Below are 22720 nucleotides of genomic sequence, written 5' to 3' on the forward strand. Positions count from 1 at the left end.
ATTATCTTAAAGTAAATAAGCAAGAGTTTTAAAGGCTGAGACAAAATTAAGGCTGGCAAAGCCATTAAATTGCTGATTTTCACATCATGGAAGACAATTTCAGAGTGTCCTTGGGTTTTTATGGAAGCCAGGAAAAAGACTAGACAAACTGTGTAACACCCAGAATGGCCTAACTAATGCTCTCTCCTAATGCTGGGCTTGCTCAGCTGAGGGTAAATACCTTTAGAATGTTCTGTGTCTGGATGCAAGACAATCCGGACATACTTCAGATCACCAAATTGCTGGAGGACCTCCCCAAGATCTTCCTCTTCTGAGTCAAATGAAAGATTTCTATGGAACAAAACCAGGCCACAAATATTTCAATGAGAAAGCAAGATCTTGAATTTCAATATGAGGTACGTGAATTAGATATCAACTCTGATGGCTCCCTGTTCACAACCATTCTTCCTTGTTCAAAAATAGCATCAGTACACAAGAGTGACCCCTAGTGGCTAAGCCTCTGCTATATGATTCTGTACCTTTCTTCCAACTTACTAATTTAAATTTCCCAGATTCTCTCACCAGGGAACTTAAAACTCAACAGACAAATAAAAAGACTAAAAGTTGTAGATACAGACTGCCTTCAGAGTAGAAGCATCACAGCTGACCAAGGAATGATTCAGATATGCTGTATTGTGACCTGGTAGTTATGTGAAGTAACTGGTAGTTAGTACACATGAAAACTCTGCTTAGCTGTACCCTTAGCGAATAAACCTTACAGAAATACCTTGTGCCTTTACTTTTTGAAAACGATACCGTAAAGACCCACAACCTCAAGCAGCAAGTCTCACAACTGCCCAGATTTTCATCTCCTACTTGAGATCTGCACCTTGACAACACTGAATCTGTGAGCAAACCAGTATTCATCCAACCGTGCTGTCTTCCTGTAACGTGGCTAAAATTAGTTTTTTACTACAACCAGAAATTTTCACAGCAGGCTAATAAGAAACATGTCTTTCTTTTATTGAATTAGACATATTCCTCTCCATGTTAACTATAAAATCTGGGGTTCAGTCAAAATTCTTCAAGAAAATCCTTCCAAAACAATATAAAAGAAAAACATAGTAAAGAAGACTCGGCAAATAAAAGGGAGAATCAAGTCCAAATGGATCAAAGATATCAACATAAAGCCAGTCACACTGAACCTTATAGAAGAGAAAGTGGGAAGTGAACTTGAACGCATTGGCACAGAGAACCACTACTTAAATATAATCCCCAGTAGCACAGACACTGAGAGAAACAATTAATAAATGGGACCTCCTGAAACTGAAAAGCTTCTGTAAAGCAAAGGACATGGTCAACAAGACAAAACGACAGCCTACAGAATGGGAAAAGATCTTCACTAACCCCACATCAGACAGAGATCTGATCTCCAAAATATACAAAGAACTCAAGAAATTGGACACTAAAAGATCACATAATCCAATTTTAAAAAATGGAGTACAGACCTAAACAGAAAACTCTCAACAGAGGAATCTAAAATGGCTGAAAGACACTTAAGGAAATGTTCAACATCCTTAGTCATCAGAGAAATGCAAATCAAAACAACTCTGAGATTCCATCTTACACCTGTAAGAAAGGCCAAGATCAAAAATACTGATGACAACTTATGCTGGAGAGGTTGTGGGGAAAAGGGAACACTCCTGCATTGCTGGTGGGAGTACAAGCTGGTACAGCCCCTTTGGATGTCAGTGTGGCAATTTCTCAGAAAATTAGGAAACAACCTCCCTCAAGACCCAGTAATACCACTTTTGGGTATATATCCAAAGGATGCTCAACCGTGCCACAAGGACATGTGCTCAACTATGTTCATAGAAGCTTTGTTTGTTTTAGTCAGAACCTGGAAATAACCTAAATGCTCCTCGATCAAAGAATGGATAAGTTTCAAATGTGGTACATTTACACAATGGAGTACTACACAGCAGAAAAAAATAACGACATCTTGAATTTTGTAGGAAAACGGATGGAGCTAGAAAACATTTTATTTTGAGTGAGGTAACCAAGACACAGAAAGATAATTATCACACATACTCACTCATAGGTGGTTTTTAAACATAAAGCAAAGAAAGCCAGCCTACAAACCACAATCCCAGAGAACTTAGACAACAATGAGGACACTAAGAGAGACTTATATAGATCTAATCTACACGGGAAGTAGAAAGTATAAAAAGACAAGATCTCCTGAGTAAATTGGGAGCATGGGGACCTTGGGGGAGGATTGAAGGGGGGAGGAGAGAGGCAGGAAGGGGAGCAGAGAAAAAATGTAGGGTTCAATAAGTATCAATAAAAAAAAGGAAAAAAATAAATAAAAGGGAGAAAGGGGAAAGGGAAAGAGAATGAACAGGAACTATACATTGAATAGCCTTAATCTGAGAACCTAAAGCTTTAATATATTTTTAAATTTTTCATGTGTATGTGCACATGTACCATGAGACATGACAATTAGAGGACAACTTACAAGAATCTAGTTCTTCAATTCTACCATGTAGGTCCTGAATACCAGACTCAGGCTGTCAGTCTTGGTGGCAAGCCCCTTTTCCCACTGAGCCATCTCACTCACCAGCCTGCTTGCAATATGGTAAGACTAACCACCCGACCTATGAAAATGTCCATCTAATAGTCAGTAAGGCTGAGATAGCAACAACTGGCTACACACATACACACACACACACACACGTACGTACGTATATTCCCCTGAAAACAGAAGGTGTGACTTTCTGTATTTGGACATTACTTTAAAAAAGAAGTTAGGTTTGCTGTATATTGCCTTTATTATGTTTAGATACATTCCTTGTATCCCTGCTCTCTCCAAGACTTTTATCATGAAGGGGTGTTGAATTTTGTCGAAGGGTTTTTCAGTATCTAATGAGGTGATCCTGTGGTTTTTGATTTCAGTCTGTTTATATGTATGGTATGAAAGACTTTCATACGTTGAACCATTCCCTGCATCTCTGGGATGAAGCCTATTTGGTTGTAGTAAATGATTTTTCTGATGTGCTCTTGAATTCTGTTTGCCAGTATTTTATTAAGTATTTTTGCATCAATGTTCATGGTCTGTAATTCTCTTTCTTAATAGTGTCTTTATGTGGTTTAGGTATCAGGGTAACCGTAGCCTCATAAAAGGAGTTTGGCAATGTTCCTTCTGTTTCTATTGTGTGAAACAATTTGAGGAATAATCTTGTAGAATTCTGCACTGAAACCATCTGGTCCTGGACTTTTTGTTTGTTTTCTTTGTTTTTGTTTTTTGGGGTTTTTTTGTTTTTTTTGTTTTTTGTTTTTTTTTTTTGCTTGGGAGACTTTTGATGACTGTTTCTATTTCCTTAGTGGTTATAGGTTAATTTATCTGGTCTTGACTTAATTTTGTTAAGTGATATTTATCCAGAAAATTATCCATTTCCTTTAAGTTGTACAATTTTGTGGAGTATAGGTTTTTGAAGTATGACCTGATGATTCTCTGGATTTTCTCTGTGTCTGTTCTTATGTCCCCCTTTTCATATCTAATCTTGTTAATATGGATACTCCCTCTCTGTCTTTTGGTTAGTTTGAATAAAGATTTGTCTATTTTCCTGAAGAACCAATTCTTTGTCTCATTGATTCTTTGTATTCTTTTCTTAAGTTTCTATTTTGTTGATTTCAGCTCTCGATTTGATTATTTCCTGTTGTCTAGTTTTCCTGGGTGAGTCTGCTTCTTTTTGTTTCAGAACTTTCAGGTATTCTGTTAACTTGCTAGTGTGGGATGCTTCCAGCATCTTTATGTAGGCATTTAGTGCTACGAACTTTCCTCTTAACACTGCTTTCATTGTGTCCCATAAGTTTGGGTATGTTGTGTGGTCATTTTCATTGAATCTTAAGAAGTCTTTAATTTATTTCTTCTTTAACCCACTGGTGATTCAGGTGAGCATTGTTCAATTTCCGTGTTTGTGGGCTTTCTGAAATTAGTGTTGGTGTTAAATTCTAACTTTAAGCCATGGAGATCCGATAAGATACAGGGGGTTATTCCAATTTCCTTGAGGTTTCTTTGTTACCAAGTATGTGATCAATTTTTAAGAAGGTTCCATGAGGCGCTGAGAAGGTATATTCTTTTATGTTTGGATGGAATGCTCTATAAATGTCCATTAAAGTCATAACATCTGTTAGTTCCCTTATTTCTCTGTTAAGTTTCTATCTGGCAGACCTGTCCAGTGGTAAGCTCCACTCTTAGTGTGTGGAGCTTAATGTGTGATTTAAGCTTCAGTAATGCTTCTTTTACATATGTAGGTGCCCTTGTATTTGGGACATAGATGTTCAGTACTGAGATTTCCTCTTGGTGGATTTTTCTTGTGATAAATGTGAAATGCCCTTTTTTGTGTCTTTTGATTGATCTTAGTTTAAAGTCTATTTTGTTAGATATCAGGTTAGCTAGCCCAGCTTGTTTCTTAGGTCTATTTGATTGGAAAAAATTTTTCCAGTCCTTTACTCTGAGGTGATGTCTGTCTCTGAGGTTGAGGTATGTTTCTTGTACGCAGCAGAAAGATGGATTCTGTTTTCATATTCAATCTGTTAACTTGTGTCTTTTTATAGGTGAGTTGAATCCATTTATATTAAGGGACATAATGACCAGTGATTTCCAGTTCCTTTCATTTTAGATTTTGTTGTAACTGATGTTATTGTGTGTGCTTTTCCCTTCTTTGGGGTTTTCTGCTGTGAGATCATCTACTGTCTGTGTTTTTGTGGGTGTAACAGACTTCCTTGGGTTGGAGTTTTCCTTCTAGTACTTTGTATAGGGCTGGATTTGTGGCTAGGTTTTGTTTAAATCTGGTTCTGTCATGGAATAGAGAAACTCAAAGTTATCCCACTGAAATCAGGAACAACAAGACAAGTTTGTCCACTCCATATCTATTCAATATAGTACTTGAAGTTCTAGCTAGAACAGTAAGACAAGAAAAGGAGATCAAAGGGATACAAATCAGAAAAGAAGTCAAACTCTCACTATTTGCTGATGATATGATAGTTTACATAAGTGATCCCAAAAATTCTATCAGGGAACTCCTACAACTCATAAATACCTTCAGTAATGTAGCAGGATACAAGATTAACTCAAAAAAACTAGAAGCCCTCCTGTACACAGATGATAAATGGGCTGAAAAAGAAATCAGAGAAATATTATCCTTCACAATAGCCACATAACATAAAATATCTCGGAGTAACTCTAACCAAACAAGTGGAAGACCTGTATGACAAGAACTTTAAATCTTTGAAGAAAAATACTGAAGAAGACACCAGAAAATGGAAAGATCTCCCATGTTCTTGGGTAGGTAAAATTAACATAGTAAAAATGGCAATCTTACCAAAAGTAATCTACAGATTCAATGCAATGCCCATCAAAATCCCAGCAAAATTCTTCACAGACCTCTAAAGAACAATACTCAACTTCATATGGAAAAGCAAAAAACCTAGGAAAGCCTAAACAATCCTGTACAACAATAGAACTTCTGGAGGCATCACAATCCCAGATTTCAAATGCTACTATAGAGCTACCATACTGAAAACAGCCTGGTATTGGCATAAGAACAAACAGGAGGACCAATGGAATCAAATCAAAGACCCGGATAGTAATCATATAGCTACGAACACCTGATTTTTGACAAAGAAGCAAAAAAGATAAGATCTAAAAAAGAAAGTATATTCAACAAATGGTGCTGGCATAACTGGCTATCAACATGTAGAAGAATGAAAATAGATCCATATCTATTGCCATGCACATAATCCAATAAAAAAATGGGGTACAGACCTAAGCTAAGACCTCTCAATAGATGAATATCAAAGGGCTGAAAGACACTTGAGGAAATGCTCAACATCCTTAGTCATCAGAGAAACACAAATCAAATCAACTCTGAGATTACATCTTACTTGTCACAGAATGGCCAAGATCAAAAACACTGATGACAGTCTACACTGGAAAGTACATGGGGTAAGGGAAACATTCCTCCATTGCTGGCGAGAGTGCAAACTGGTACAGCCGCTTTGGAAATTAGTATGGCGATTTCTCAGAAAATTAGGAAATAAACTACCTCAGGACCCAGCAATACCACTGTTGGGTATATACCCAAAAGACACTCACTCATACCACAAGGACATGTGCTCAACTATGTTCATAGCAGCATTATTTGTAATAGCCAGAACCTGGAAACAACCTAGATGCCCCTCAAACAAAGAATGGATAAAGAAAATGTGGTACATTTACACAATGGAGTACTACACAGCAGTAAAAAAAATGACATCTTGAAATGGATAGATCTAGAAAACATCATATTGAGTGTGGTAACCCAGACCCAGAAAGACAAATATATTATGTATTTATTCATATGTGGCTTTTAGACATGAAGCAAAGAAAAAGCAGCCTACAGGCCACAACCCCAGAGAAACAGGACAACAAAGAGAGACATACATGGACCTACATAGTAAGGTTAAAAAGTCAAGATCTCCTGAGTAAATTAGAAGCATGGGGGTCACGGGAGAGGGCAGAAGGGGACAGGAAAGAAAGGGAGTGGAGAAAAAAGTGTAGCTCAACAAAAACAATAAAAAAAGAGAAGTTAGGGTCTAGGCACGTAGCTCAGCTGGCAGAGTGCTGCCTAGTGTCCTAACTTCCTTTCTATTACTGTGATAAAGACCATAACCAAAAGCAACTTAGGGAGAAAGGACAGCTGGCAGTCCCCCATTGAGGGAAGCCATGGCAGAAGCTCGTGGCAGGAACCTGGAGCCAGAAACTGAAGCAAGGATCATGGAGGAGTGCTGTTTACTGGTTTATTCGACATAGCTTGCTCAGTTTTCTTTCTTTCTTCTAAATTTATTTGTTTTATTTGTACATATGTTTTGCTTGCAAGTATGTCTGTGCACCATGTATATAAGTGCCTATAGAGATCCAAATTAGATCCCCTGAAATTGGAGCTATAAACTGTTGGGAGCTACCATGTGGGTGCTGGGAATCAAACCTGGACCCTCTGGAAGAGCTGCTAGTGTTCTTACCAATGAGTCATCCCTCTAACCTTACCAGTTTGCTTTCTTAATATCACCTAGGACCACCTGCCCAGAGGCTGGATGCTCCCACATCGATTATTAATCAAGAAAATCCCTCCAAAGATTTGCCTATGGGCCAATTTGATAGAGGCGATCTCTCAACTGATGTTCTCTCTTCCCAGATGATTCTAGCTTATGTCAAGCTGACAAAAACCATTCTTCACACCTAGTATATACAGTCCTGAGTTTGATTCCCAGCACCACATAAATTAGGCATGGAGGTATACATCTGCAGTCCCAGTACTCAGGAGGCGGAGGCAGGAGACTCAGAAGTTCAAGTAATCTTTAGCTACTTAACAAGTTTGGAGCCAGCCTGGGATACATGAGACCCTGTCTCAAAAATATAAAAAACAAAAAGGAGGAAAGAAAAAGAGAAGTTAGGCATGAAGAGAGAACTACCCAAGGCAAACGGCGTCACCTCAGTGTGTCTCCTAAAGAGGTCAGGACCGGTTAAGAGCTGAAATGTTTCAAAAGCTGCCACCCAATTATAAAACATGAACTCTAAAAGGACAAGGACCCTAACTACCAGTTACCTCCTGTTTTAAGTTCTTGCTTCTAAATTTCTCACTGGTTTGTCTCTCAGATCAGATGTGTTAGACAGTCTCACGGTGTTTAACTCAGTGCTGAGGAAAGGAAAAGAGGAAGCCAAGACGAAGGGGAGGAGAGGAGAACCAGGGGCCGAGGGAAAGGCAAGGTAGGCAATGAGACCCGCGAAGGATGCACAGTTCCACACAAGGCAGGCATACCTGATGAAAACAGTTTTCCCTTCGTTCACATCGGAGGGTAATTTCCTCTTCTTTTTCTTTGAGACTGGGACATCTAATGTAAAGAACAACAACAAGACAAAAACAACAAACTCAAAAAGACAAATGCATGTCATATGACAAAGGGCTAATATTGATACAGATTTTTAAAACTTCAAGTGGACAAAGGGTGTAACAACTAAATATATTAAGATACTCAAACTCAAAGCAAAGCAAAGCAGAGGCATTAAGGGTGTAGCTTAGGGGCAGAATGTGTGTCCAACAAAAACAAGGACATACGTTCAATCCCCAGAAGCAAGAGAGAGAGAAAAGGGGGAAGAGGGCATAGTTCAAGAAAAAAAGATACTAATGTTTACCTAAATTAGCAAAACAAGAAAGAATAGAATCCAATGTGTTCAAGGTATGGGAGGAAAAATTCCCATATAAGTGAGAACCCCTGAGGAGAGAGCATGCACACACACACTCACTACTGTACTGTACTGCATGGATATGCATGTGTCTCTGCTTATAAATGTGTTCAAACGTTCCCTAAGTGCACAAGAAACAGAACAACGACTTAGGAGTTAATGATTTGGGTGAAAAGCAAACTCAGAGCTTGAAGAGTAAACATTAAGGGAGATGTGGTAGCACATGCTTGGAATCCCAGCACTTGAAGAGTAAACATTAAGGTAGATGTGGTAGCACATGCTAGGAATCCCAGCACTTGAAGAGTAAACATTAAGGTAGATGTGGTAGCACATGCTAGGAATCCCAGCACTTGAAGAGTAAACATTAAGGTAGATGTGGTAGCACATGCTAGGAATCCCAGCACTTGAAGAGTAAACATTAAGGGAGATGTGGTAGCACATGCTAGGAATCCCAGCACTTGAAGAGTAAACATTAAGGTAGATGTGGTAGCACATGCTAGGAATCCCAGCACTTGAAGAGTAAACATTAAGGTAGATGTGGTAGCACATGCTAGGAATCCCAGCACTTGAAGAGTAAACATTAAGGTAGATGTGGTAGCACATGCTAGGAATCCCAGCACTTGAAGAGTAAACATTAAGGTAGATGTGGTAGCACATGCTAGGAATCCCAGCACTTGAAGAGTAAACATTAAGGTAGATGTGGTAGCACATGCTAGGAATCCCAGCACTTGAAGAGTAAACATTAAGGTAGATGTGGTAGCACATGCTAGGAATCCCAGCACTTGAAGAGTAAACATTAAGGTAGATGTGGTAGCACATGCTAGGAATCCCAGCACTTGAAGAGTAAACATTAAGGGAGATGTGGTAGCACATGCTAGGAATCCCAGCACTTGAAGAGTAAACATTAAGGTAGATGTGGTAGCACATGCTAGGAATCCCAGCACTTGAAGAGTAAACATTAAGGTAGATGTGGTAGCACATGCTAGGAATCCCAGCACTTGAAGAGTAAACATTAAGGTAGATGTGGTAGCACATGCTAGGAATCCCAGCACTTGAAGAGTAAACATTAAGGTAGATGTGGTAGCACATGCTAGGAATCCCAGCACTTGAAGAGTAAACATTAAGGTAGATGTGGTAGCACATGCTAGGAATCCCAGCACTTGAAGAGTAAACATTAAGGTAGATGTGGTAGCACATGCTAGGAATCCCAGCACTTGAAGAGTAAACATTAAGGTAGATGTGGTAGCACATGCTAGGAATCCCAGCACTTGAAGAGTAAACATTAAGGTAGATGTGGTAGCACATGCTAGGAATCCCAGCACTTGAAGAGTAAACATTAAGGTAGATGTGGTAGCACATGCTAGGAATCCCAGCACTTGAAGAGTAAACATTAAGGTAGATGTGGTAGCACATGCTAGGAATCCCAGCACTTGAAGAGTAAACATTAAGGGAGATGTGGTAGCACATGCTAGGAATCCCAGCACTTGAAGAGTAAACATTAAGGTAGATGTGGTAGCACATGCTAGGAATCCCAGCACTTGAAGAGTAAACATTAAGGTAGATGTGGTAGCACATGCTAGGAATCCCAGCACTTGAAGAGTAAACATTAAGGTAGATGTGGTAGCACATGCTAGGAATCCCAGCACTTGAAGAGTAAACATTAAGGTAGATGTGGTAGCACATGCTAGGAATCCCAGCACTTGAAGAGTAAACATTAAGGTAGATGTGGTAGCACATGCTAGGAATCCCAGCACTTGAAGAGTAAACATTAAGGTAGATGTGGTAGCACATGCTAGGAATCCCAGCACTTGAAGAGTAAACATTAAGGTAGATGTGGTAGCACATGCTAGGAATCCCAGCACTTGAAGAGTAAACATTAAGGTAGATGTGGTAGCACATGCTAGGAATCCCAGCACTTGAAGAGTAAACATTAAGGTAGATGTGGTAGCACATGCTAGGAATCCCAGCACTTGAAGAGTAAACATTAAGGGAGATGTGGTAGCACATGCTAGGAATCCCAGCACTTGAAGAGTAAACATTAAGGTAGATGTGGTAGCACATGCTTGGAATCCCAGCACTTGAAGAGTAAACATTAAGGTAGATGTGGTAGCACATGCTAGGAATCCCAGCACTTGAAGAGTAAACATTAAGGTAGATGTGGTAGCACATGCTAGGAATCCCAGCACTTGAGAAATTTAAAAAAACCCTTATATGCTATGTACATACAAACAAATTTCTAGAAAAAATGATTACTTTGGAGAACTGTTGGATCGGTAAAGAACCTTTGATTTCTACATTAAGCTCCTTTGAGGGCTGGAAAGATGGCTCAGTGATTACGAGCAGTGCCAAAGGTTCAATTCCCAGCAACCACATGGTGGCTCACACCCATCTGTAATGAGGTCTGGGGCCCTCTTCTGGCCTGCAGGCATACACACAGACAGAATATTGCATACATAACATTACATAATAAATAAATAATAATAATATTATATGATAGATAGATAGATAGATAGATAGATAGATATTTAACAACAACAAAAGCTCCTTTGTACTATATTCTTTAACTTCTTATTTGAGTTCCACTAGGTTTTCAGATTCAAAAAAGAAAACAACAGAAGGCAGATGAATCCAAATTGTAGGTCTCATTGTGCTTTCAATATAAAAGCCTTGACTTCATCCTCATGAACTAAAAAAAAATTATTTCATCTCTCTCTTATGTGGCCGGCCAAACCAAAACACCAAACTTATAGAAATGGAAGCAAACAGCTAAGTAAGTAAAAACACCCACCTCGACAAAGCAGTTACCAGCCATTTCTCACTGTAATATAGTCTGTTTATCCAGTTATTCATTCAACTTAGACAAGTAGAAGTGGCAGCATCCTCAATATTAAAACTAGGTTTTTAATTCCCTAATAAAGACTCTAAATTCACAAATATTCCAAATTCATCTTTAAAATAAAGTGAATAATTAAGAAACAAAAAGACTCAGAATGTAGATCATTTGGGAAATGTTGGCCTAGCATGAATGAAGTCCTGGGTTCAAACCCCAACACTGCATACACCAGACACAGTGCGGGGGGGATGGGGGGAACACACCTGTCATCCCAGCATTCGGGATCACAGTGAAGTCACAGGGGTTGGTTCAAGGTCATTCTTATCTACGTACTGAGCTTGAGGCCAGCCCAGGCTATAGGAGACTTGTCTCAAAAGAGGGGTAGAGGGAAGCGGGGATGCATCAGTTAGTAAAGTGTTTGCCTTGCATGCACAAGGCCCTTCCTGTGTCTGATCCACAGCACCACATAAACTAGGAGTGGTGGTGCATGCCCATTACTCAGGAGGGGGAGGCAAGAGGATCCCAAGTCCAAGCTCATCGTCAAATTAGCCTGGGCTACATGAGATCCTGTCTCAAAAGAGAGGGAGAGAGGGAGGGGGAAGGAGGATATGGGGAGAAAAGCATTAGAAAAAAATAAAAATAAAGGTTCCTTTTTTAGTAGCTAATAAAAATTTGATAGAAAAACTATTTGAAAAGAGGCCTGGGCAGAACCGGTGTGCGCGTCTCAGTAATTTATTCCAAGCTGAAAGGCATTCATGAAGAGTCCAGCAAACCTCCATCCTCCTGCTCGTCAGCACTGCTCCCACTCTGCAGCGGTCCCTCGCTATCAACGCTCCCTCCTTCCTCCAGGCCACTGTCCTCATCAGAATGGTCTTCTTCAGTGCTTTCTTCAGGAGCTGCTCTCTTGACTGCTCTGCAACAGCACAGTTCAGATCTCATCATCCGGGCTGACACATCAGCGACTGAGCTTTATTATCCAAGTTCACAGTGAAGTGGGGGCGGGAGAGGCGAGTGTTTTCCTCTCAGGGAAAATGCTGCCTCCCCTAGTGTCTCAGGATGGGCCTACCTCTTCTGAACTTTCACAGGTGTGGTCACGGTTGATTCTCTACCTTCCTCCTCTTCATCATCACTGTCATCATCATCTTCATCACTAGTATCATCATCATCTTCTTCTTGCTCTTCCACCCTGTCATTCTTTTTATCTGATTCCTTATGCTCACTGTTCTTCTTTTCATCTGTGAAGGAAGATAAAGAAAGGAATTTATTTAGTATCTAAAACAAGGTTATGTTAACAGGAATGACTAATAACTCAAGTCCCTGGTTCCTTTAGCTTTTCAGGACTTCCTATTTTTTCTTGTCATCCAGGCAGGCTTTCATTTCTATCAGTTCTTCATCCTCAGATTCAATCACCCACAGATCAAAGAAGACTTTTTAAAAAAGCTGTGTCTCTACAGAATATCTATTTTTGTCAACATTCCCTGGACAGTTTAGTATAATAATCTAGAGAGGAACCAAAATGTACAGAAGGATTGCATTAATTCTATACAAGATTGGTGTACCCAAGGATTAGGATATCTGAGCATCATCTGTGAATCAATTCCTCAGAGACCCCAAAAGATGACAGCACACAATACCAGCAAATACGAGAGAAGAAAAGCAAAGCTGTCACACTTAGATTAGTTGCTTCTTTTTCTTGTTAACCTGAAGATTAACCTGCCCCAGGGAGAGAGAAACAGCAACCAAAACTCTTCAGACAGGCCACCACTTCCACACCACAGCAGACACACTGCTCTCCGGCACTCCGTGAACTTTAGCTTCAATGTGCAATATTCTGACATTCTGGTGACTTAAAAGCATTCTAAGTTTTCTCTCTCATTTTTAATTAAAAGTATTAATTTATGCATATGGGTGTTCTGTCTGCTTATATGTGACTGTACCGAGAGCATGCAGTGCCCTTAGAGGTCAGAAGGGATCAGATCCCCAGGACTGGGAGCCACCATGTGGGTGCTCAGATCCCCTAGAAGAGAAACCAGTGCTCTTAACCAATGAGTCCTCCAGCCCTGCTCTTTCTTCTTAAAAATCCATTATAATGGGATGAGAAGGAAGGAAACAGAGGGAAGAAAAACAAACTCAGGCTCCTCCTCACTCATGTTCAGAAGATTTTGTGTTTGGGAATCAGCTCACCAGACAGTCCAATGTGAATCGACAAGCAACCCTGAGCCCAGAGGAATTTGGAGATTTTCCAGGATGCTAATATTAAGCTTTGGGTATCTCCAACTCAATACTCCCACTCCACATGAAAGCTCCAATATGTGTCAGGCATGTTGGCGCACACTTTTAATCCAGTACTTGGGAGGCTGAGGCAGGTATATTTCTGTGAGTTCGAGGGCTGACTGGTCTACATAGCAAGTCCCAGGTTACATACAGAAAACCTGTCTCAAAATCAAAAAACAAAAAACAACACGAGAATTGTTTCCACATGCCCAACCCTCCTACCTAACACTAACAACTTACCTTGGGCAGAAGCAGGCTGGGTATCTTTGTATTTGTCCTTTGCCACAGCCCAATCCACAGCCACAGTCCGTCCTGTCAAACAGAGAGGTGGCATTAGGGAGACTTTCTTCTACTTAATATCCCTACTTTCCACCCATTAATAGACAGCTACAGCATTAGTGGAGAAAAAGAAAAGCCAATTCTGAGACTACTGGTTTTTCTGGATGTGAGCCTAGCCTTTAACTGCTAAGCCATCTCTCCAGCCTGAATACTGGTTCTTAAAGATAGAGAGGCAAGAAGATCGACTTCCAGACCAGCCTGGACTACCTTGTAAGATAATGTTTCAAAACAAAAACAAAATTAAAAATGTTCTCAATAACTTGCAGTAAACCAATCTTTTTGTATACTATGAATATTTGTGGCTTTCATTCTTCTAATAAAGGGCTAAATGGTCAACAGCTAGGCAGGTAGAGGTTAGGTGGGACTTGTGGACAAAAAGAACAAGGACGAAGGAGGGTGGGGTCACCAGCCAGACACAGAGGGTGCAAAACATGTAGAAAATGAGGTAACAAGCCATGAACCATATAGTAGCACATAAGTTAATAGAAATGGGTTAATTTAAGAGCTAGTTAATAACAAGTCTAAGCTATTAGCCAAGCATTTACAATTAATAAGTCTCTGTGGGGTCATTTGGGAGCTGGTGGTCCCAATCAAACTCTGCCTACAGCAGCTCTTTTCATTCCTTAACCCTTTCACAACAGAAATTCAGCTTTTTTACGCAGCCATCACACCCTGGATAATACGAGATAAACAAAGAACTGTGTTTCCAGTTACACTGACAAGAAGCAAAGCAGACTTTCAGGAAAATGGAGATCCTGCTCAGAAGTCAGGAAGGAACTAAACTGATCCCTTCCATCAGCCTGGAACCTGGTGACACCAAGAGCAGACTGTCAGTTTAACAGCCCATGGGTACTGATAAAGCGTGGTCCAGCCAAAACAGGAATGTAAGTACTAACATGCATTTTATCAGCAGTTCCGCCCAGGACTGTCATTAAGAAATTCCAAAAGACACTCAAAAAAATGAGGGGAAGGCTCCTGATATGAGTGCTTTCAAGCTTAGCCTAAGATAAAATACTAAAAATGTTCACCAAAAATTGTGTGGTGATGCATGTTTGTAATCTCAGAACTCAGAGGTGGAAGCAGAAAGGTCAGCTGCTCCTCAGTGAGTTAGGGAACTCATGGCTACCCTGGGCTATATGAGCTACCATTTTAACAATGAGATTCTAAGCAATAGAAACATTTTTTGAACATACCCAAAAAAAAAAAAAAAGGCGGTCACTGTGCTAATTCACTCAAGCACAGACATAACTAGGTCACGGTATGAGTGTAGAAGAATCACCTTTTATTGCTTTCATATTCATGCCTTTGAGAGCTTTTCCTGCTTCAAGGAGATTTTTGAACTGCACAAAAGCAAAACCACGCATCTTTCCATCTGTGAGAAAATGTACAAAAACGTTAAAGGTAGCAGGAGGTAGCCAACAGTAGACAACAGAACAGGAAGATCTCAATAGTCAGGCTGTCCACAGCCTGCCCATCAGCCAAGAGGTCCCTGTCCCAAAACAACAGTTTATATTCTCTATAACTCCAGCTTTAGCAAAGCAATCAGTCAATACCAGAGGAACTAAGTCTGAGCTACCTAAAAACAAGGGACTAACACTAGCATTTGGGCTTCACTACTTGTCAAGTACTTTACAAATATCACTCTCAAGGGCCACAGAGAACATCACAAAAGATTTATTTTTGGTTGACTATGGGAAAATTTACATTACATTGTCTTCATTAAATCCACACCAAATGAAGGTGCAAAGTACCTGGCTTCCTTGGGATATTCACTTCCAGAACAGTTCCATAGGGAGTAAATACTGTTTTCAAGTCATCTTCTGAACACTAAAGCCAAAAGGAAAACAAGAAGTATTATTATAACAAATAAATATGAAACATCAACTACTAAGGTCATTTCCTAGAGGGAGTTTAAATTTATTCCTTTTTTTTTTTAACTCTCAAGACCAGAACAGCAAACAACTATGAACAGAAAGAAACAGAAAAAAGCCAGACACTGTGTCCCACACCTGCAATCCCAGTACTTAAGATACAGAGTCAGAAGAATCAGGAGCTAAAGGCTAGCCTTAGCTAGAAAGTTGGAGCTGGACATGAGCTACCAGAGACCCTGTTGCAAAAAGGGAAGAAGGGAGAAGCTGAACACACAGATCTCTTTCTCAGTGGTAGCTTCCTCCAAAGGAAAGCATCTTCACACTTAGTGGACTTAATACATTCTTTTAAAATTATATGATTTATTTTATTTGGGGGAAGGCAACACAAGCTCATGTGTGTGGAAATCAGAGGACAACCTGCAAGAGCTAGTTTTCTACTTCCACCACGTAGGACCCAGGGACAAAACTCAGGTCGTACGGCTTGGCAGCAGAACCTTTACCACTGAGCCACAGGCTTGCCCCTTAACAAACAGACCCCCCCCCCTTTTTTTCAATTCAACACGCTAAGGTTTACTTCCCGCTGTGGTGAAGAGCTCCACTGATGTCCTTTAAAACAGGCACTTAGCTCCATCGCTCACCTTAAAGCTGAGGTTCCGGATAATCAATCTGGCTTTCTTATCTGCCACTTTGGCTTTTTTGAGCTTTGGTTCCTTCTTTGGGGACTCTGAATTTTCTAAAAGGTAAGAGACACAAGATAAGTCTGCAAACCCACTTCTAGGCTAGACCTAAGTGCAAAGGTATGAATACAGACAGTATTTGCCATGGGCCAAGTATGTAATATCGGAATAACCAGATTCCCAGCCTGAGATGCATGTAAATGACTATCAAAGCATTCTGGGGTGGTGTGGGGGAGGGGTACAACAAAAAGAAAACTCCTAGGTCTTTGGCCACCTCTCATTTTCAGTGACTTCCTTACTCTTGGAGAATTACTAGAAACTCACCATTTTTCTTCTTTTCCTTGGACTTGTTCTTCAGTTTTTTCTTGGCAACAGTCACGTTGATCTTGCAACCTTCAAAGGTAGTGATCTCCTTGAGCGCCCTCTGAACATCTTCCAGCATGGAGAAAGTGACATACCCAAAGCCTCGGCATGCCTTACTCCCTAGAGCAAGACAAGAAGTAAGGGAACGAGAGCGAAGGCCTGTGAGCAATCTATCAAAGATACAGTCTCAAAAAGAAAAGAAATAAGGCTAGGATCTTTCCCTACTTTATTTAGAACTATAAGGCTTCTTCTCTCTACCAATCTGATATCTTGATGTTATTGCCTCTTCTTACCCCAGACTTGATAATCTTAGGGATATGGAGGACCCTTGAAAAACATTAGGCCCTCAAAGAATTCAATATTAACAATGAAAGATCACCAGAAAGGGTAGGAATAATACATATGTAGATTTGAAAAATCAGATTATAATAATACAATCTTAGAAGATATTAGCAATAAATGAGTAAGAGCCTAAAAAAAATGTCATCAAGACTTTAACATTTCAGTATTGAATTAAATATTTCCAAAGAAATCCTTGGCCTTATTTTATCTTCAGAACACTCCAAGATCGGTTACATGGATATTACCACTCCTTTCCAAAGAATAATTTGAGATAGAGAGAAGTAAATGAATGTCAAAACAGTAGTAAGAACTAAGCTAAAGCAGGATGGTGGTGGTGCATGCCTTTAATCCCAGCACTCAGGAGGCAGAGGCAGGTGGATCTCTGTGAGTTCAAGGCCAATCTGGTCTACAGAGTGAGTTCCAGGAGAGGCTCCAAAGCTACACAGAGAAACCCAGCCTGGAAAAACAAAAAACAAACAAACAAACAAAAAGGAACTAAGTTAAGGGGCTGGAGAGATGGCTCGGTGATTAAGAGCACGAACTGTTCTTCCATAGGACTGGGGTTCAATTCCCACTACCCAAATGGTAGCCCATAACCATCTGTAACTTCAGTCCCAGGGGATGCGACAACTTTTGGCCTCCAAGGGCACCAGGACACCAGGAATACACATGGTGCACAGGATTACATACGGGCAAAATACCAAGGCACATAAAATTAAGAAATCATTTTTAAAAGAACTATGCTAATCCCTCTTTGCCAGCCTTATGGTCTTTCATGAGACCCCACACAGAAGAATATCAGAACCAAAAAGACAGATAAACATTCATCATAGTAAAACTGTAATTAGTTTCTTGCACAAAAAAGGAAAACAGTATCAATAGCGATGTCTACCCATGACCTGCAGAAGAAATAACTCCTGCATTCTGCTCCCCTTTAAACACTCTCACACCTCCTGTAGAGCCTATATAACACAGGACGGTAATCTATATAAGGTGGTTGCACAGCTGACAGGTGGCACCAGGAAAGCAAATTGCAACATGGAGACTGATTTCTTTTCTCCTGAAATGTCCAAACTCATCCTGCAGGAAATTAGAACAAAAAAGACCCTCCTCTCAATCAGTACAACCAAAACAAAGCTGCTCAAAAGTGCAGTTCAGTCAGGCAGTGGTGGCGTAAGCCTTTAATCCCAGCACTCAGGAGGCAGAGGCAGGCAGATCTCTGAGTTTGATGCCAGCCTGGTCTATACAGTGAATTAGTTACAGAACAGCCAGTTACACAGAGAAACCCTGTCTCAAAAATCAAAAGAAAACAAAACAAAAGGGGGCAGGGGAGTTTAATGTCCCAGTAAAGACATAAACAATAATTATACCTCCACAAAAAACTGACACACAGAATCTTGACAATCATGAGAGGTGGCATGCTGACACCATTAGGGAATGGTGTCCCCCACCCCACTTCCACGTCCTCTCTTCCTCTACCACTGGCGTACAACACTCATTTCTAGTACACTTCACTTGTCTGGATAGGAAAGTCCGTAACTTTTCTTAAACGAGACAAGAGAGATTGTTAAGGATTTAGACCAAGAGCACAAGGTTTAAGGTAAGGGTACACAAAATTAATAGTCCCCCCAGAGAGTGGACTCGGACTCGGCACCTGTCTAAGGCTTTGGTGCAGCTGGGAAAGCAGCAAGGATGTCCATTCCACCTCCAGCAGCCATGCCTTCCTCGGCTGTGCTGCAGAACCTGGAATGCACCTGAACTCAGCAATGGCAGCAGGAAAAAAGACATTTATGTTTCTTTCTTGTTCTTGTTTTGTTTTTCTTGAGACAAGAGTCTTATATAACCCAAGTAGGCCTCAGTTTCCTGATCCTCCTGCCTCCAAATAACAAATGCTGGAATTATCCACACACCACTACTTCTGGCTCAACATTAGTGCTTCTTTTTTTTTTTAATTTAATTTTACTTTATGTTCATTGGTGTTTTGCCTGCATACATGTCTGTGAGGACGTCAGATTCCCTGCAACTGGAGTTACAGACTGTTATGAATGCCATGTGGTGCTGGGAATTGAACCCAGGTCCTCAGGAAGAGCAGCCAGCGCTCTTAACCACTGAGCCATCTCCCCAGCCCCAGATGAATGTTTCTTAAATTGCAGATTATTACCCAGTAGCAACTGACTAGAATTTAAAAATATAAAAGTACATCTATATATGGTAAAGGAGGAGTATTTGTAAGAATTTTAATTTTACTTCAGTTTATTTGCTTTCCATTTTTTAAAGACAGGTCGGGTCTTGCTATATAGCCCAAGCTAACATTTTTCTGTGCTTGCACCCAACTGTGATGAGCCTATGTATGTCAAAGTAGTGGAGGCCCTTTACACTGAGCACCAACTCAACCTAAGCAAGGAGAATGACAAGGAGAAACTAGGGGAAGGGGTAGACGTGTAAAGTAGCTGGCTACAGTGGCTACAGGACTATGGCAAAGAATCTCAGGCCAAAGTGTCATTGAAGAGTACTTAAAGGCAAGAAAGGAATCTGGAAAACAAGAAATCTGGCTCATTCTTTAAAAAAACGAAACGTCAATGTACAGCACTCTTATTCACTCCTTCTGCTGTATCTATACATAGAGTGACAAAGAATTAGGCAGATGCTGCAGTTTACACAGCAGTCAGAGCCACATTTACAACTCTAACTGTAACTTCTGTTACTGAAATAGAAGCTAAACATGGGGTGGTTATTAGCATCTACCAGGTTCCCTAGTCACATACTCAGAAACCATGGAGGGGAAAGGAGAGTCCACCAGATGCCAGTTCTTACCATTTGCTATGTTGAAAGGCAAAGACAGCTACCTACACAGATGCCTGCTGAGTTCAAATGGAGGTAAATGTATGTTCCAGGTAACAAGGCATCTATCCAGGTGTCCCGGGCAAGTCTTGTTGAGAAAAAAAAATGCTTCTACATGAAAATCATTAAAATCCCTTCACTAGGCCATTCCAACTCCCCGTACTAGGTAATCAATGCATGCCAAACAGAATGGGAAGCATATAGCAAGCTGGTGAACCCCTTCAGTGACTCAAGCCAAAATCCTTGGAATCAGACCGGACTCCCTTACTCCTCTTTGCTCACACTCCACATCTAATGCTTCAGCAGATCCTTAACAATGTCCATATACAAAACAACTCCCCCCATTTCCATTGCTATTATCTTGGTCCAACAGCACAATTTCTCCCCAAATTACTCTTAGAGCCTACCACCTGGTCCTCTCTCTTCTATCCGCTAAACATTGATTCACCACACAGCAGCCATTGTTTTTCAAAATCTAAGTCTAAAAGACCAGCCATTGCTCTCTGCTTAAAACCAATGACTTCCCCAGAGGAGAACAAAAAGCTGTAAAGGTCGCAAGGTCCTCTCTGACCTGGTTCTCTGGTCCTCGTTTTCTAATTCTCTCCCTTTATTCACTTCCTGTGTCACCTGGCCCCTGCTCTCTTCTCCTACAAGGACATACCTGCTTTAATATCAAGGTTGCTGCTTCCTGAATCCAGACTGTTCTATTCCTTATAAATTCTAAGTTCAATCTCTCCTCAGACGGGTCTTTCCTAGCCACCCTACACACACACACACACACACACACACACACACACACACACACACACACTCCCTATCCCCCTCTTTATTTTTCTCCTTAGCATTTATCACCATTATCAACATACAATCTGGTTTTTTAATTTGTCATCCCAACCATAAATATATAAGAACAGGACTTCTGATTTAATGATTTAGCGTCACACATTTGCTGTACCCCAAGGACAGCCAACAATGGTCTGGACTAGTTGGCATTCAAGAAATATTTGCCAAATAAATAGATGAATGAACAGCATACTAAGAGCTCCACATGTGCTGATCAAACTGAGTTCTCTAGCAGGGTGCTGGTGGTGCACTCCTTTAATCCCAGCATTCAGGAGGCAGAGGCAGAGGCAGGCGGTTCTCTTGTGAGTTTTAGGCCAGCCTGGTCTACAAAGTGAGTTCTAAGACAGCCAGGGCTGTTACTCAGAGAAACCCTGTCTCGAAAACCAAAAAATAAAAAATAAAATAAATAATAAAAAAATAAAATCTACTTACCATACAAACTTCAAATGGCTAAATGTCCTTTAAAGCTTATAGTCCTGTATTTTAAAAATTGGGATTGAGACTCTCTGCCATATAAGATTGTTGAGAACATCAAATAAGTTAACCTATGTCAAACTAAACACCCTCCTTGCCTGCCAATCATCTGATTCTCAATAGGACATACTGGCGCTTTATTAAATGTTAGTTTGGGTTGTTCGTTGAGACAGGGTCTCACTATGTAATCCAAGCTGGCGCTGGCCTGAACTTGCTACACAGACCACGCAGTCCTGGAATTCCCAGCAATCCTCCTACCACAGCCTCCCAAATGCGGGGAGTACAGCAATTATGCCAGGCTAAACAGGTTAGCATTTGAACATTTGAATGCGTGTAACAAACTCAACAGAAACGCTAAGTGGGTGTTTTGCCTTTCATAAATCGACCTTACTGGCCAACGTACTGCAGAGTCAGTTTAGAGAAGAACTAGTTCCCGGTCCCGAACTTTCGGAGAGGGGCAAGAACTGCATGCTTAGAGCCGGGTTGGCTCCTGTCATTTACTCAGAGGATTCAGAAACTAAGGCAGGAGAGCTACTGGTAGCGAATTCAAGGCCAGTCTGGGCTACAGAATAAGATCCTTGCCTCAAAACAAGCAAACCGTAACTACATAGCTCCCTGAAATTCGGCGTGTTCTAGCTCCCAGGAGCACCAAGCCTTTTCCGCCATCCCACTCCTTACCTTTCTCAGTCACCACAAAGCACTGCTTCACCGGACCCACCTGACTAAACAGCTCTTCCAGCTGCTCACTGCGAGCCGAGGGCGGGAGACCGCCCACAAACAGAGTCAGACCGGCCATGAGACCGGGAAACAAGCGTGAGAGGCCACGAGGGAAGCTCACCAACGCAAGCGAGTCCAGAGACGAGCTCCGGCAGGAAGACCCCGCCAAGTTGCCGGGAGACACCGGAAGCACTCGTGGCTCAAAAGAGTCCGGGGAGAAAGCGCAGTGGGGAAGAAAAAAGTTCCGGAATGAAAAACAAGAAATGACGTCTTGGGGGCGGAGCTTTTTGAGCGACCCTCTACGTGCAAACCTAGCACCGTCCCTGACACTAAGTGAAACGTGACGTCAACAATTTACCCTCTCTTAAAAAAATCTTTGTTTTAGGAGATCGAACCCAGATTCACCAAAACAGACAGAAGTCATTTTCCCTCGAAGCCTTGCCTACATCTGACATAGAGTGGGTGTTCAATAAATTTGTCTGAAGGGTCTCCACAGTTCCCCAAATTACACGCAAAAACCTCAGTCAAAACGTCATAGACACAAGGATGTAACATGCATTGTTTGAACAATTTTTATGTCCTCAAGAAACATGAGACAAAAGGTCTCCTGGCCTCAGAGACAAATTGTGTCTACTAAAATTCGAACAGAGCAAATGTTACAAAATTATATTTTCAATAATTAATTTTATTGAGCCCCTACTATATGCCAGGCTTTAGGGATAAAAACCGGTTGCCTGAAAAGAGGGAGGGCCTCTGTTTTCATATAAAATAGTCTGGAGCGAGAGACAGATTTTTTTTTAACTCCTATAAAAAATGTCTGCAAGATCACATCAGAGTGGGCTGGAGAAATGGCTCAGTGGTTAAGAGCACTGACTGCTCT

The 22720-nt window shown here is 40.9% G+C and overlaps 1 protein-coding gene across 1 annotated transcript in view; it reads right to left on the minus strand.

The window, feature by feature from the left end:
• The window catches only part of Rbm28 (RNA binding motif protein 28), a 39964-nt gene extending 17946 nt beyond the window's left edge, over nucleotides 1–22018 (minus strand). Inside the window, exons 1-10 of the mRNA XM_048451024.3 lie at nucleotides 21802–22018; nucleotides 16585–16743; nucleotides 16222–16316; nucleotides 15464–15539; nucleotides 14992–15084; nucleotides 13614–13685; nucleotides 12166–12334; nucleotides 11873–12012; nucleotides 7842–7914; nucleotides 221–330 (exon numbers count right to left, since the gene is read on the minus strand). Coding sequence (XP_048306981.3) covers nucleotides 221–330; nucleotides 7842–7914; nucleotides 11873–12012; nucleotides 12166–12334; nucleotides 13614–13685; nucleotides 14992–15084; nucleotides 15464–15539; nucleotides 16222–16316; nucleotides 16585–16743; nucleotides 21802–21919 — 1105 coding nt within the window. The 5' untranslated portion in view covers nucleotides 21920–22018. The remainder of the gene's footprint in view (nucleotides 1–220; nucleotides 331–7841; nucleotides 7915–11872; nucleotides 12013–12165; nucleotides 12335–13613; nucleotides 13686–14991; nucleotides 15085–15463; nucleotides 15540–16221; nucleotides 16317–16584; nucleotides 16744–21801) is intronic.
• Between the last annotated feature and the right edge of the window lie 702 nt (nucleotides 22019–22720).

Source organism: Myodes glareolus, chromosome 25 (genome assembly GCF_982192425.1).
Source record: "Myodes glareolus chromosome 25, mMyoGla1.1, whole genome shotgun sequence".
NCBI lineage: Eukaryota > Metazoa > Chordata > Mammalia > Rodentia > Cricetidae > Myodes > Myodes glareolus.